The sequence below is a fragment of the Protopterus annectens genome, chromosome 6.part1, assembly GCF_019279795.1.
Source record: "Protopterus annectens isolate FY-2018-M chromosome 6.part1, PAN1.0, whole genome shotgun sequence".
Classification (NCBI taxonomy): domain Eukaryota; kingdom Metazoa; phylum Chordata; order Ceratodontiformes; family Protopteridae; genus Protopterus; species Protopterus annectens.
The window spans coordinates 252,698,042-252,712,507 of record NC_056738.1 but is presented as its reverse complement, the minus strand read 5'-3'; the positions used below and the strand labels follow the sequence as shown (position 1 = coordinate 252,712,507).

General features: G+C 37.7%; 1 protein-coding gene across 3 annotated transcripts in view; it reads right to left on the bottom strand.

The window, feature by feature from the left end:
• Positions 1 to 3,406: 3,406 nt before the first annotated feature.
• MED18 (mediator complex subunit 18) overlaps positions 3,407 to 14,466 on the bottom strand; it is an 82,452-nt gene continuing 71,392 nt past the window's right edge. For all 3 annotated transcript variants that reach the window (XM_044075683.1, XM_044075680.1, XM_044075681.1), the window contains one exon: positions 3,407 to 4,439. In XM_044075683.1, coding sequence (XP_043931618.1) covers positions 3,886 to 4,439 — 554 coding nt within the window. In that variant the 3' untranslated portion in view covers positions 3,407 to 3,885. The remainder of the gene's footprint in view (positions 4,440 to 14,466) is intronic.

Below are 14,466 nucleotides of genomic sequence, written 5' to 3'. Positions count from 1 at the left end.
ACAAAGCTATGTCAAACCCAGAGCTGTTGGACATGCTCCACTTAAAGAAATCCCAATCCCTCTGAGCTACACACTCTAGGGACCTAAACCTTGTCACCACAATAAACAGAACATGCCTAAGGGATAGATTCCTGTCCCAGAGACTTCCCATACTCTAGAATAAACTACCTATCTATATCAAACAAAGCTCCTTGTTAGCACTCTTCAAGAAAAATCTTGATGATTGGATGGGAAATAGGAAATTCACCCCGGGGATCACCTCTGTGGCTCTGCTCGACAGTGGCACAGGAAAATAATTTTCTTGGGTGGCAAAAGCCAGGGTACCTTTTTGTCTGGGCTTGTATAGGCCCCAGAGCCAATAGCCCAGTATGAACCTATGAACCTAGTGTAAGTACTCCGTTAATAAATTAGTGCATTATTCATTTAAGCTATAAATCAATTTTCTGACTTAAACAAATGCCAACACATGTGGAATCCCTTAAGTCATCTCGAATAACAACTAAAACACAAAATGTTCATAATTTCATAAAGCAGAACTCTCAAACTGCAAGCATTTTTTTGTAGCAGAGGATAAACTCCCCTGCCTCCAAGCTTATATGTTACTTACTCCAGTGTTTCACATACACAAAGAATGATGACATTTCTCAAAAGGAAGAAATCATTGTTGGCAGACATCTAAATCAAACTGACAATACAGTAGAGTCGATTATCCAAAAAGTCAATTATCCGAACGCAACCTTCCAAAGTTTTTGGGTAGGAAAAATCATAAAGTATATGCAAACATTATACATATTTGCTTGTGCATGTTTTTTGAGCTTGTAGCTTGCTTGTGCAAAACATATTCTTTATTGTCCACTGGAATCACTGAATGGTTGAAAAGTGTATTCCCTGCATGCAGAAAAAGCAAGATTTTAGAAGTTTTTTTTAATCTGGTTCAATTATATGTTTGATTACCCGAACAGTTTAATTATCAGAACTACTACAGGTCCCAATTAGTTCAGATAATCAACTCTCTACTGTAATTTTTTATTGAAAAAGACAGATGGTGTTCCACTTCTTGACATGCTGTAATTTGGGCTACTGACACTCAACCAATTTGATGTCAGCCACTTGCAGATAAAACCACACATAAATATAGTATATTAACCATTTTACGAAGTCTGCACAACATTATTTTATTTTTTTAGCCAATATGTAACAAGTAACTGCAAAAACAGTCCCCGGGTTTCAATAAAGCCTACACTAAGAGTATACTCACTGTATACTGTTCTAAGTGAACAGACAACACAGGCATAGCTCACACCTTCTTCCTCCTAATTTTACATTTCCTACCGATTTTCTTGCAGCTTTAAATATTGACAGAGAATCATAAAGGTCACCACAAAATATAGATTACATATACACAGTGTAATCTTTCTGAGTGACTAGAAAGCACAAAAAATGTGGTAGGGATGTTCTTGAATACATATTGTGTACACAGTGTAGGAGTTATTGAATTTGGCCTAGTGTCTATCTTGATAACACTACCTTCCTAAATGTACAGAAAATATATTTTTTGCTATTCTCTTAAAAAAGGAAAACCAGAACTTTTTCTTTATGTCACCAACTATTACAGCTTTATCATAATGCATTGGTATACAATATTCATTTTATCTGTACAAACAATATTTTCTCTTTAAAATCCTGCAAGTATAAATCGTACTTTCCTTAAACTCGAATATGTATATTGTCGCTAAGACTGCCAGGTTTTTCCTATCAATATCATTTGCGATGCTAGATTAAAGAATCACTTTTTAGAATGTATCAAAGCCTATCTTAATCTGGATTGAAACACACTCAGGTGCACAACACACAATCATAAAATCTTGTTAACAGTCATTTGCATCATCACTCAGCTGAAATGGCATAATTTAATAACACCAAAATTAGTATGTACTTGTACATAAGTTGCAGTGTTTGATCAGTCAATGTATTTATCAAGCCATATGGCTTTAAATATGCACTGTGAAAGATGACCAAACTGTATCCTGTCTCACCACATAACACACAATACCCCTGTCTGAAATATTTACCATATACATGAAATCATGCAGTCCTGCTACTGTGTGTGTGTGTGTGTGTGTGTGTGTGTGGGGGCAGTTGAAGAGAGTTTTACCCTATCAGTCAATGTCTCGTCTTGTGTGAAGTTACTGCACTGCATCATTTAAGTACCATAAAATACATCTGCTATTTCTTCTTCTCTCCATCTCACTATCAGTAAAATTCTGAATCTGCTATATTACATTAAATAATGACATGTTCAGCTTTTACACATGTAATATGTATATGCACAGAAAATACATTTTATATTAGTATAACTTAAAGAAACTTATTATGTAGTCGTCTCTTAGAACTATAATTTTTTCTCATTTTATTTACACACAAACAGGTCTGCCTTCAAGACAATTTTGCTGAAATTCTGTAGTATAGTACTGTCAGAAGTGTAGCTAGGGTGGGGTGATAGGGTCAAATACCCCAGGTGAAAAGTGCTGGGGGGGGGGGGGGGATCAATCAGCTGTTTTTTTTTTTTTTTTTTTTTATGCACTAGCAGCTTTTAAAAGCCTGTGTTGCATCCATGATCAAACCTGATTGTGTGGTCTAAACTGTAGTAGTAAGCAGTTTGCTACAATTTAGAAGATTTTTTTTTCAATAAAAAGTGCAAAAGGAAGACTGGGTGCAGGCGAAGAAATGGGACATGAATGGCTGAGGTGGGGGTGGGGTGGGGATGTCGTGCATCTGGTCACCAGGTAGGTGTGCCAGTAGAAAGAATGACTTTTTTTTTGCCCTACAATACAAGAGCTGCAGTAACGCTTTTTTTAGGGCGCTGGCTGAGCCAGTGGAGCTTCTGAGTACTGTTATTCTTTTGATGCACTATATTTGTCTTAAAGCTTTAACTTTGAATTTTAATGCACTATATATACATGACAGAATAATAAAAATAAAAAATCCATAAGTAATTAAACCTATACATGTAATAAACATGACGCACATTTAGCTAACAATATTTTCCATTAAACTGGATTTTATCCAAGATACACAGGGGGTGGGCTCATTACTTCACATGCATAGTCAATTCATTAACTAACTCACTAAAATGGCAGTAAAATGTTAAACAATATATATAAATTGCATTATGCACTATAATTAGTACCACATTTTTAAAAACAGTGAGAATAATTATAATCAGCTTTTGAAGCATGTCTTTGGCAACCTGCCTAATGTGAACTATGCACTGTGCAATGCAGTCTCTATAATTGAGGCTTCTTTCAGCAGTGTATCCCTTGATGCGTAGAATTGTGCTCCATACCAAACTACTTGCAAACACTAACTCTGAAATGCTGGACCTCAGGGTAAGGCAAACACTTTGTGTGATGAACAGTTTGAGGTAATGTAACCTCAGATTTATTATACACTCCCCAGCACTTATACTTTCAGTTCTACTACTCCAAATTCTACAATTACAAACAATCTTTGGAATTAATGTCCACATCAATGGAACACAATTAAAAAAAAAGCCTTTTAACCACAAAGAGCAACATTTACATTTTACAAATAACTTCTCATCTAAATTTCACTATATAAAACAGCACTACATTACACTAAGCAGCAGAATAAACAGAAAAACAATAAATTCTATATTCTGAGTGATGAAGAACAGAAAATAGGGATCATTTGCCAATGAAAGAACAAAATTATCCAATATAAATCTATTAGAGATATTTTCAAATGAATCAGGGCAAAGAATATATTTTCAAAGACATTTTATCCATAACTGAAGTATCAACATAAGAAATTCTTACACAGTTCACTAAAATCCACACATATAATATGTAAAATTTCAAAGATTTACATTAATCTTTTGGGATCAACCTTCTCAAGATTAACTAGAGGTTTCAGCTGTTCAGCAAAGTTCCGCATATCATCAGAAACACTGTCCTGGGCAGCATGTGCCACAATGCTCAACTCTACAAGATAGGAGAGGGATAAAGGTTCAATATTATCAGTATTGCCAGATATAAGAATGCGATAAATTTTGCAAACCACAACCTTCATAATGCCTTTGCGAAATATATGTCCTTTGGCTACAAATTCATGATCCATCCGGAAACCCATTTCCTGCAAAAACTCTGACAAATTGTCAGAAGTGGCAATATCTACACAATTGCGAACTAATGCATGTCTGTTCTTGTCACCCATTTCTGGTTGTCCCAAGTAACGAAGGTGCCACGGCATATCAGTCTTGTCCAAGGAATGTCTCGCCCTCAACATGAAAGGACTACCTTGATGGCCTTTTAGGAGGAAGACCATTTCATGGTCTACAAAGGTTTCTGGCTCCATGCCATCACAGAGTCCACGTAAACGATGTAAAAGACTGTCTAGACTGCTGTCCAGAATGCTGCCTGAAATGTTGCAGAAATGTAAAAAACTGTTTTAGTCCTAATGAACAAAGAAACATTCAGTTACAATATTTACACAACTTGGCTTGTAAGCAACATGTTGATATTTTATTTTCATCATTTTTAACCTTGGAATTCAGTGACAAAAATGAAAATTACTTACTATGAAGACAGTGGCAAGAAGGTCCATCTTCAGTAACCTCTTAACACTTGCATTTTGTAGATTAGTTCTATTCAGCAAGCTGCCAGTCTCCCCTTTTCAAGATTGCATTAGAAAAGGTATCCTGCTTTCTTCCCCTTTTTCTTACTCTTCATCTATATTTCTGAAGTTGTCAAGAAAGCTGAGAAAAAGGAAAAGAAAGGAACAGGGAAGGGGAAAGAGCTAAGGAAAAAGGAGGGGGATAGACTGAGGATAGGTTACAGATACTGGACTTCTTACAGGTTTGTCAGCAGGGTATGCACATAACTTTCACATCAGATAAGAAGTCCATCTTCACTAACCTATATGAGATTTCTTTGTTAACACGGATAGCCACCATCATGGGATCATATTCCAATAACAGCAGTCCTAAACTAATACCTTGAAACTGTGCCCAACTTCTGAGCAAGTGTGCTCGAATGAAGACCAATTTGCTGCTGTACAATCATTTAAGGTGGCATTACAGACAAAGGCCATGGAGGTTTGCACTGTTCTAACACAGTGAATTTGGGGTGGGGGGAAATCACAGGTAGAGCTCTTACATGCTTTTCATGGCAACAAACAAAGCCACTGGCTGACCATATTAAAAGGTGAGCTTGACAACCTTCTTGTCCTACTTCATTTTTATAAAGCAGACAAAGATGGGATCTTACTTCCTGAAAGATTTTGACATAGCCACATAAAATCTAACTTAACTGTAGATAACCATACAGTGAATATATCCACCATGGTTACAACATACTGGAAAAAACAGAAGAAATTTGACTGGGATTGGATGGGTTAGTACTGCCAACTCTGTTATAAAAAGCACACAGAAGGATTTATGAGTTACAGGCTTTTTAACGGATGTAACCAGCACCAGAGAGAGGGGCCTTTCATGACAAGCACTTAAATTCATTTGAGACTGTACGTTCAAACAGCAAAAAAGTAAGCTTCTTTAATAGCATAAAATAACCTATTCCAGGAAAGGACAGAACCCTGACAGGACTTCAACTTAGACCACCTAAGTAAGAAAACCTTAACAAACCTAAACAGCTAGGGAAGTGGTATCTAGAGCATAATGGTACTGGAAGATGAGTGCAAAATGAACTTTGATGGAGGAATAACTAAGAAAAGCATTAAAGATTTCAGAGAACAGCAGAGGAACAGTGCAACAGAAAAGTGGTCCACATCCCTGGGGGATGGCCAAGGACACTCAAGTCTGTTTGTCAAGTTATGTTTTTCTGATGGATGCCCACTAGGCCTGAACTCCTTCCAACCACTGCATGTGGACACGCCACGCAGCAGACTTCTGTGAATAAATGTCTGGGTGTGACCTGCTGGAAGGTTGAGGCAGTAGCATCCTACAAGTTCACAGCCACATAGCTTTGAAAAGAAATAAGTACCAAAGAACAAACCTCTTTGTATAGGCCAAAAAGTTGCTATGAGAATAAATACGCATTTGAATAGTTAGGACTTCTGAATAAATCTTGTCATCAGAGGACATCTGTGACAAACAGGACGACAACCATTTCTGCAACTAGTGGACTAAACATCTTGCATCTTACCATAGGGAGGTGGGATCAGTGAAAATGTTTGGAACACAATGCTCACTGCAGATGTAACAAGATCACTCCCTGGGACTTGTATGAGACAAAAAGAGCTTCTTGGTCATTAACACAGTGACCACATAAGAAGCACTTGAACACAGAAAAAGTTACTGGAAGATAAATGTAACACAATACCTTTGCTGGACCAACTCAGATTTTGCAAATACTTTAGCTTTTGGTATAGCACAAGCTCTTCATCAGGAGTTGAGGTACTGATGCTAGACAGTGATTAAATATCCACTTGCACTAGAAAGGATTGTACATCATTTATTTCTTAATGGCTAAAAAAAAAGGCCAGAAATACCAGTGTGGAGAGGAAGTATGCAGTCTGGATGCATAGCATAACAATTACACCAGAGAGACCAACACAGTACATGTATATGTATGTGTGTGTGTGTGTGTGTGTGTGTGTGTGTGTGTGTGTGTGTGTGTGTGTGTGTGTGCATCAGCATTGTTTAAGCCTCAAACTTTAGAAGACCAGGTTATGACCTTCCATAAAACTAAAGGTTCTTCCTGCAATTTACATTAGTGTTAAGGGAATTACATCACATCTGTGTTCCAGCGTCTTTGTGTTTTCCATTAGTGAACCAACACATTTCTTGATCTGTTTTCTGTCTGCATTAGAAGACTATTCATTATTGATCTGGCATCCTCTGGGATGTGTTATCACTACAAGGACGTGAGGGGATTTGCCTGTCCATTGCCACAATATCAGGCCTCTCAAAAGAAAGGGTAAGACCATGTTTTCCCCTTGTAAGATGATGCACCAGATCACAGTCATACTGTCTGACTGTCCACAAAAGGCGTCCTTTGAAAGAGAGTGCCAAAAGGCAAGAAAAGACAGAAGCATTTTCATCTCCCAAACAATCTGTACTGAAGACTCCTGGGTTGTACAGGCCCTCTGGATGGCCCACCCGTTGAATAGTCTCCACCACCCTCTATCCAAGGGCAAATGTATCAGTGTGACAGTCAACAAACATGTCTGGAGTTAAAAAGAGCTCCCTGTAAAATGACTGCTGGATCTGGTCAGACAAAAGTAACACATTTTGGATCTTCAGACAGCAAAAACAAGCTAAACTCCGATGTAATGGCAAAAAAAATGAACCCCCCCCCCAAAAAAAAAAACACCAAATAAAACAAGAAACAACGGAAAGTTGTGTTGTTTTATTTGGCATTTTTTTTGTGGGATATTCAGACAGGGTGAATAAATGTGGATGCTGAGATTACTGAACTCAGAATGGCAACTGGAGGTCTTTCACTTGGAACCTGGCATGAATTACCATGAAATAGGGCACAGTAATAAGACCCAGCATCCAAATCTCTGCTTGTACTATGTGGAAACTGAGCATTATGGGTACCATGTACAATACAGATAGGATCCAGTCTTGGGAAAAAGATGCCCAACTCATAGTTGTGTGAAGACACTACCTTATGTATAAGAATCTCAACCAAAAGAAATAAGGCTTTTACAAGGTTCACTGTCATTCCAAAAGTTAAGAATGGCTGAAGAACAGACTCCCTTTGGTGAAAAACAGCACTGTGTGCCAGGGAGGCAAAAAAAAAAAAAAAACACTCATCCAGGTAAAAGTTAAACTTGGAACTCTGTAACCCGAAATGGACTAATGCAACTAAAATGCAACTGGGAACATCCTGGAGGCTAAGCTGTTCCATCTGAAGTATGGCAATTTATGTGGAAGCAAGCATCTTGGAACTGCAAAAACACATGCAGTCACCTTTGGTAAGCATGAAGGGATATACTGCATTGCGACCATGCAAAAGGTTTCTTTGGGTAATGAAAATATTTAGGCTTCTATGATCAAGAAAGTGCCAGAGTGCTTTGTCTTACTGGGAATCAAAAAACGTAATACAGTATCCCAAGCCTTCTTGATTTGACAGTGCATCATGAAATGCACTTTTGCCAAGAGGCTACCGCTTTCCCTGCCAGCCAGAGTTGGATTTTGATGGAACATGGAGTAGAAAGGAAAGAAACTGCACTGAATATCGTATGGATAATTTCCCTTACCCATTTGTCCTTGAAGATATTCTCTATGCATGGACATAGCCAGAGCCTTCCCCACCACTGTCTACCTTAAAAGGGAGACACCACAGTCAGAATTGCTACAATTTATCCTGAAGCTGACAGCAGCCTTCTGAAGATTGCAGGGATAGGGACCCTAGCCTCTGGACCAATGACTTTATTGGGAACCAGACTTGGACAAGAACAGTCTATTCTCATCTCGACTCTTGTTGTTTCTGCGAATCATGCTGTAAGAACATCTGGCACTACCTTATCTGCATCTTTGAAAAAGTACATTGTGAAAGTTGAAATTTAGCACCCACACCACAGAAAATCTGACCTTGTACAGACCACTGATGTATTGTCATTTTTAAGAATAAAGATATTTATGCACTTTTCCTTAATATAATGGACTGAAGCCAAAGAAGCACTCTAGAAAGAAAATTTCATTTTGAAGTGCAGAAAGTCTTTGTAAGAAAAAGCAATGGTGCAGAAAATCTTTGTAAGAAAAAGCAATGCCTTAAGACCTTATTGCATCTTACAGCAATAACGCCTAAACAAATGTTATGACTTGTATGACATGATGAGCCCAAAAAATAAAATGTTCCTTTAACGCCTGTGCACTGGCCCAGTAATCAAGGAGCCTCAATCCTCACCCACTAGCACCAGTGAGGGGTGCCGACATTGAGAGGATAACAAGTACATACACAGTAAAGTACAATTTCCATTAAGAGCACATAGAGATCACAGTCAGTCTGGGGCTGGTTTCTCCCTTTCTCTCCAGACCCCCAATAAGACTCAGCACTGGCACAGCTATACGGTTCAGATCTCAGCCGAGCAGTCAACCCAAAACCTCCAGTACCCTCTCTGTCCAACCAGTGCTTCGTGTCCATGCCCAAGTAGCTGATAAACACACACACTTTGAGATTTGATTTATATGCAAACACACAGGCACTCCTGAGGAAGGCTGGCACAGGTTCACTAGCTATGCCCCCTTCTGCCCCGGCTATAAGGTAGTAATCACTGCCACCAACTACTCTTATCAGCTAATCTAAAGGCCCTTACCAAAGGGTGTCCAATTCTACTGTGCAATGTTACTGTTATTCAAATAGTAAGAGTGACCCAGCTTGTACAGTATCATCAAATACATGCAAGTACTATAAGAGCTTAAATATCTCTAAACAAAACAGCCACAGTTAAAAGGTTTAAAAATATTTTACAAATAATAAACACACAAGACACTTATTAACTCAACACAGTGACAAGAGACCGTTCAGAAATCACAGGAAAAAAAAAAACAACCTTGTAGGACAGTTTTGACATAAATATAGAAAACAGCTAGACTAATCTTGTTTTAGTCCTACACATCTCAAACAGAAATACTAAGATCTAAATCCTACTTGCACAGCAAGGCAAAGTGCAGGTGAGTTATTAACATTTCTGAAGACAAATACAAAATGCCCTCTGTTTCTCTCCGAGATCTCTTAAATTGATAATACACATTACTGCTGAGTCATTTCAGATTACACTATTCTTGTCACTTCTGATTTAGTTTCCAGGCTAACAGAGACTTAAAATTTAACATTTCTTTGTGATCTGCAGCTGCCAGGAAGTCACAGAGCAATAAAAGACACTTTACATGTGAAACCTAGTAATTATTTCTGTCTTAAGACAATAGAAAGAAACTCCTAGTCCAGACATCCTGTCTCTTAGCTTGAGATCACACCCAGTCGTAAAATTCTTAACTTGCAAACTCTGAGAAAATAAGTAAACTCTGTATGTCCCAGTTTTCTACCACGAAAACATACATTGCATAGGCATATAATTTATAAACATTTTTGCTTTCTTCCAGCAGGGTGCACTGTGGCTATTTTTTTTTTGAAGCTCAGCACATAACAGTTTTCTTACATTTGTGAAACAAGCCTGTGGATCATATTAATATTTACAATAACAGAATTATTTACAAAATTCTATCTAACTAGGCAGGCAGCTTCTCAGTTTATCACAGTCCCAATAAAGAAAAGTAATTTCAATAGTCTCTCAAGGAAAGGAGAAAGAACGAGAAGCAGCATAAATAAAACTGAGCTATGCAATAAAATTCATAAGTTTACATAAAATCTAAAGAACAGTGATACGGGACCATTTTTTTCTGCCCCACCCTGTAAGGTGACAGAAAACAACTGTAGAAACATGATGGGACAGGGGAAGTGCCAGGTAGGCTGGGAAATTTGTATCTGCTGAGCAGTCCTAATGTCTACAGTTAAGTTTTAGAGGTCATAAATTATGCTCATCTAATCAGATTAACCTACCTTGCACTCCTCATACATGGTCCACTTCTGATGTCTAATGTTGCTCAGAGTTTACAGTACTGTCAGTATAGAGAATGACTTGGAACAAATTTGTTTGTGAAGCCAAAGCAGAAATAATGCAATGGGGAAATAACACTTAGTGGCTTAGCCATAAGCCATCCTAAACAAATGAACAGTATGTGAGGAAAGCTCTTTGATGAAACAGTCACACTAGAAAATCTACATTTGAAGACCAATAACACATAGTGATGAAAACATGCAAGCAACCCAACATACACTGCATTAAATTAATACACAATAACTAATAATAGTCTAGTCAGGAAGTTTATTCTCCTGGTACCCCAATAAAAACTTATCATTAATAAACAATAATAATCTACATGGGTGTTTAACTTGTGGCACTCATCCCACTATAAATAGCCCTGCCTCTGGAATCTTATGATTTGATACATATGAATATAGCACCTGCCACCGTTACTGCTATCACTATTTTCATGTACACTGGTTCGAACATGCTAGCATCGACATAACTGTGCAATGAACTCTGTGCAAAATGAAAACAGTATTGCACTACATGCAGCACTTCTTGAACGAGGACAAACATCTGACCATGGCTTCTCTATAGTACTTTTTCTCATCTTAACACCTGAAATATCTGAAGAAACATGTTCAGCAGAAAGGTGCTTCATCTACTACATGGACAGGATGGCAGAGTTTGCCTCAAATCAAATATCTGTGCCTTAGATGCCTCTGTCACCAAGACAATGCATGTTTCAAAGCTCTGCTAGAAATAACTGGGCATTTACTAGTTCATGTACAGACTTCTTGCTCTTCAGATGGGGTACCGATTCACCAGCATACCATTCATCAGGAGGCATGACTATCTTCAGTGTACTGCATGCAGGACAGATTTCACCATCTGGTTGAAGGGCAGAGCATGATGGGATTCAGATTATAATACAGCCATCATAATAAAGCAGCATGTGAAAAACTGTGTGCTCAAGATGGATAACAGACTACATACTTTTATCCTGCTGCTCTACACACGTTGATTCAAAATCTGGGAGGATACACCAGCTTCAAAAGCAGGGCAAGGCCATATTTCCTATCAACACTGTACTATGAGCTCACAATCTTCACACCACTTTCTGACCCATTAACAAAATATATAAGTAATAGTGCCTTTGATAAAACAGGGACAAAAAAATAGTACAACATTACTTAATATCTATCAATATATATCAAATATATCTACATCACAGTATATATAGAATTATTGAAATGCAAATGCATGGAAACGCAGCCATCTGATGTAAGCATTTCAAAATTCAATATATTGCAAACCTCAAGATATTTAAACCTAAAGTAATCTCAAAAAGGAGCCACAACAACTTCCTTTTACGATCAGGTCATCAAAAACCCATCATATGTTCAGACCATATTAGTCTGAATAGTGGTATAGAAAGGGTTTGTGAAAGGTAAAGTGGCATGGTTAAGGTTAGCAGGTATTAGTAAGGTGGTACAGGAGACATCTAATTTTTTTTTATAATTGCACATGCCTGGACCCAAGGCCTGAGTACATTTGCAAATACATGTGTTGGAAGCCATGCAAATATCTAGTGGAGCTACCACTGAGATGTGCTGTTGGGAACTTTGTCTTGTTACCCAGTTCAGCAAGTAGATTATTCCTTAACATTCATGATACTCAGCATAGTTTCATACAAGGTCTGCTTCCATGAATGAGTTTTTGAACTTGTGCTCAGTAACCTATCCATTCTTAGCTTGCAAACAAAATGAGTAAAGCTATGTTTAATCAAAAACGTATTTCTGCACATTATTTAACCCTCAGTTTGCTTTATACTCTTATGAATAATGATATGTGCAGGGCATTGCACTAAGAGTCAAGCCAGCTCCAAGAATTCTTAAGCCTTTTAATGGACCAGGCAAACAAAACAATAATAAATAAAAAAACATAAATAACAATAAAAGGTATTGTCACTAAGCGCTTTCACACGTATAAACAATCAGGCATCATCAGAGTAACAAAACCTGTTTGAAATTTCGGCTTTTGAAATAACTCAAACCGCCTGCCCCCAAATTAGAATCAATCGCAACTCAAACTCAATTGTTAATTAAGTAAATTGTTGTGTTTATAAAACCAGTGTTGTGTAAAAATAAAAAGTATTCACATACTTAAATGAATCCCCATTAGTCTACAAATGAATAAACAAGTGTACTAATATGCAAATGTAAAATGTATGAATAGATATACATAATGATGCTGATATACAGAAAAGTGTGTAAAAGAAATATGTATACGTCAATCTATTATATAACGCTGAAAAGTTATTGTTGTCGACCAAGGTAGTTTAAAAATATATGTCCCTTTACAATATAAGTTAAAAATGCTAACAACATTCACAAACATAGAATTCGTTAGGATATGAAGCAATCTATGTTACTTACATCCTAATAAATTTACAGTCAATAGTACGAATAAAAATAGTAAAGTTAAATATACATATAGGTACAACTGTACATATATACATTATTATTATATTTATGTATAATAAAACTGTCCCACAAAGGCAACTAAAAATGTTTTGTATAACATATTTAAATTGTCAATAGATGAAACACTGCTCTAGTAGTCAGTCTATACACAATAAGACCTGTATTTTAAAATACTAGACAATGAAATATGATTGTTAATGAAATATATCCCTGTTGAAATTTTGAAACATGACATAAGTGAGACTGTTGGAAAGAATTGTTATAACTAAAGGTAAAACATGTCAATAAAGCCTAGAATTAAGTACCATCCTGAATTGTAAAAATAAAACAAGCGAGAGAGTGTGAGAAAGAGGTATGAATCCACCAATAAAGTAGTAATAACACCTGAATAAAGTATACTGCAGTCAGTACAGAATGAAATGAATGTGACAGACAGAACCAAACAGCAACATGTGCTGAAAACAGTACTGAAGCTGGAATGTGTGTCCCAAACTCTGGATATGTTGCTCTCAGTCTGCAATATGCAGATAGTATGGTTGCCTGAAATACCAAACATCCACAGTTGTCTATAGCCATATAAAGCAAATGTAGCAGGATGATGTAGCTGAACAGAGCCAGATATGAATGTGTATGAATAAATGTGAAATGTATATTGATGTAGCAGTAACATTCCTATCACCAACCTGAAGTAGTTATCACATAGGAAACTGTAGGCAGACCTGTAGTGTGTATATATCTGCAGCTAGTAGAAATGTACAGCATATGTTTAGGTATTTGAAGTTGTTAATTAAATATTTCTTCACCCAACCCTATAACCACAAATAATCCATTCCACGTGAAATGGGTATGTGCAATCACAATTAACACCCCTGGACATTTGTCCTGTTGGTTCATACATATTTGCATGTGCGTTGATGCATCTGCCCTGTTCATACATCCAAACCTGATGGCCTGTTGCCATCAATCAACCCTGCATGTTGTTGGAATGTGTTGTTCAAATTATGCATGTGTTATGCTTGCTGTTCAATGGCTTGAATTTATGGGTGTTTGGTTAATGGGAATACTAATGCATGCTGTTACAACTAATCGTGAATGGTATTGTATGTTACTAACCCAAACTGTCATAACATAATGCAAAACATAGGACGACAGGGAAGGCGGGTTCCAGCGGACCCACCTCTCCCACCTCAGCTGGCGAGTGCACCTGGCAGTAGTGCCCAGGCCGGACCCTCCTCCGGTGGCCCTGTGCCACCTGCAGGTGGAAGCGCTGCAGGGGATGTGGCTCGTCCCCCCTCTGCAAGCGTGGCCAGAGGAGAACATTCACTCACCCTCCGTAGTGTCCGGACTGTGGTGTGTAGGGAGATCCGGCACGCTGTGCTTGGGCCCCTACGCCAGCTTGAGG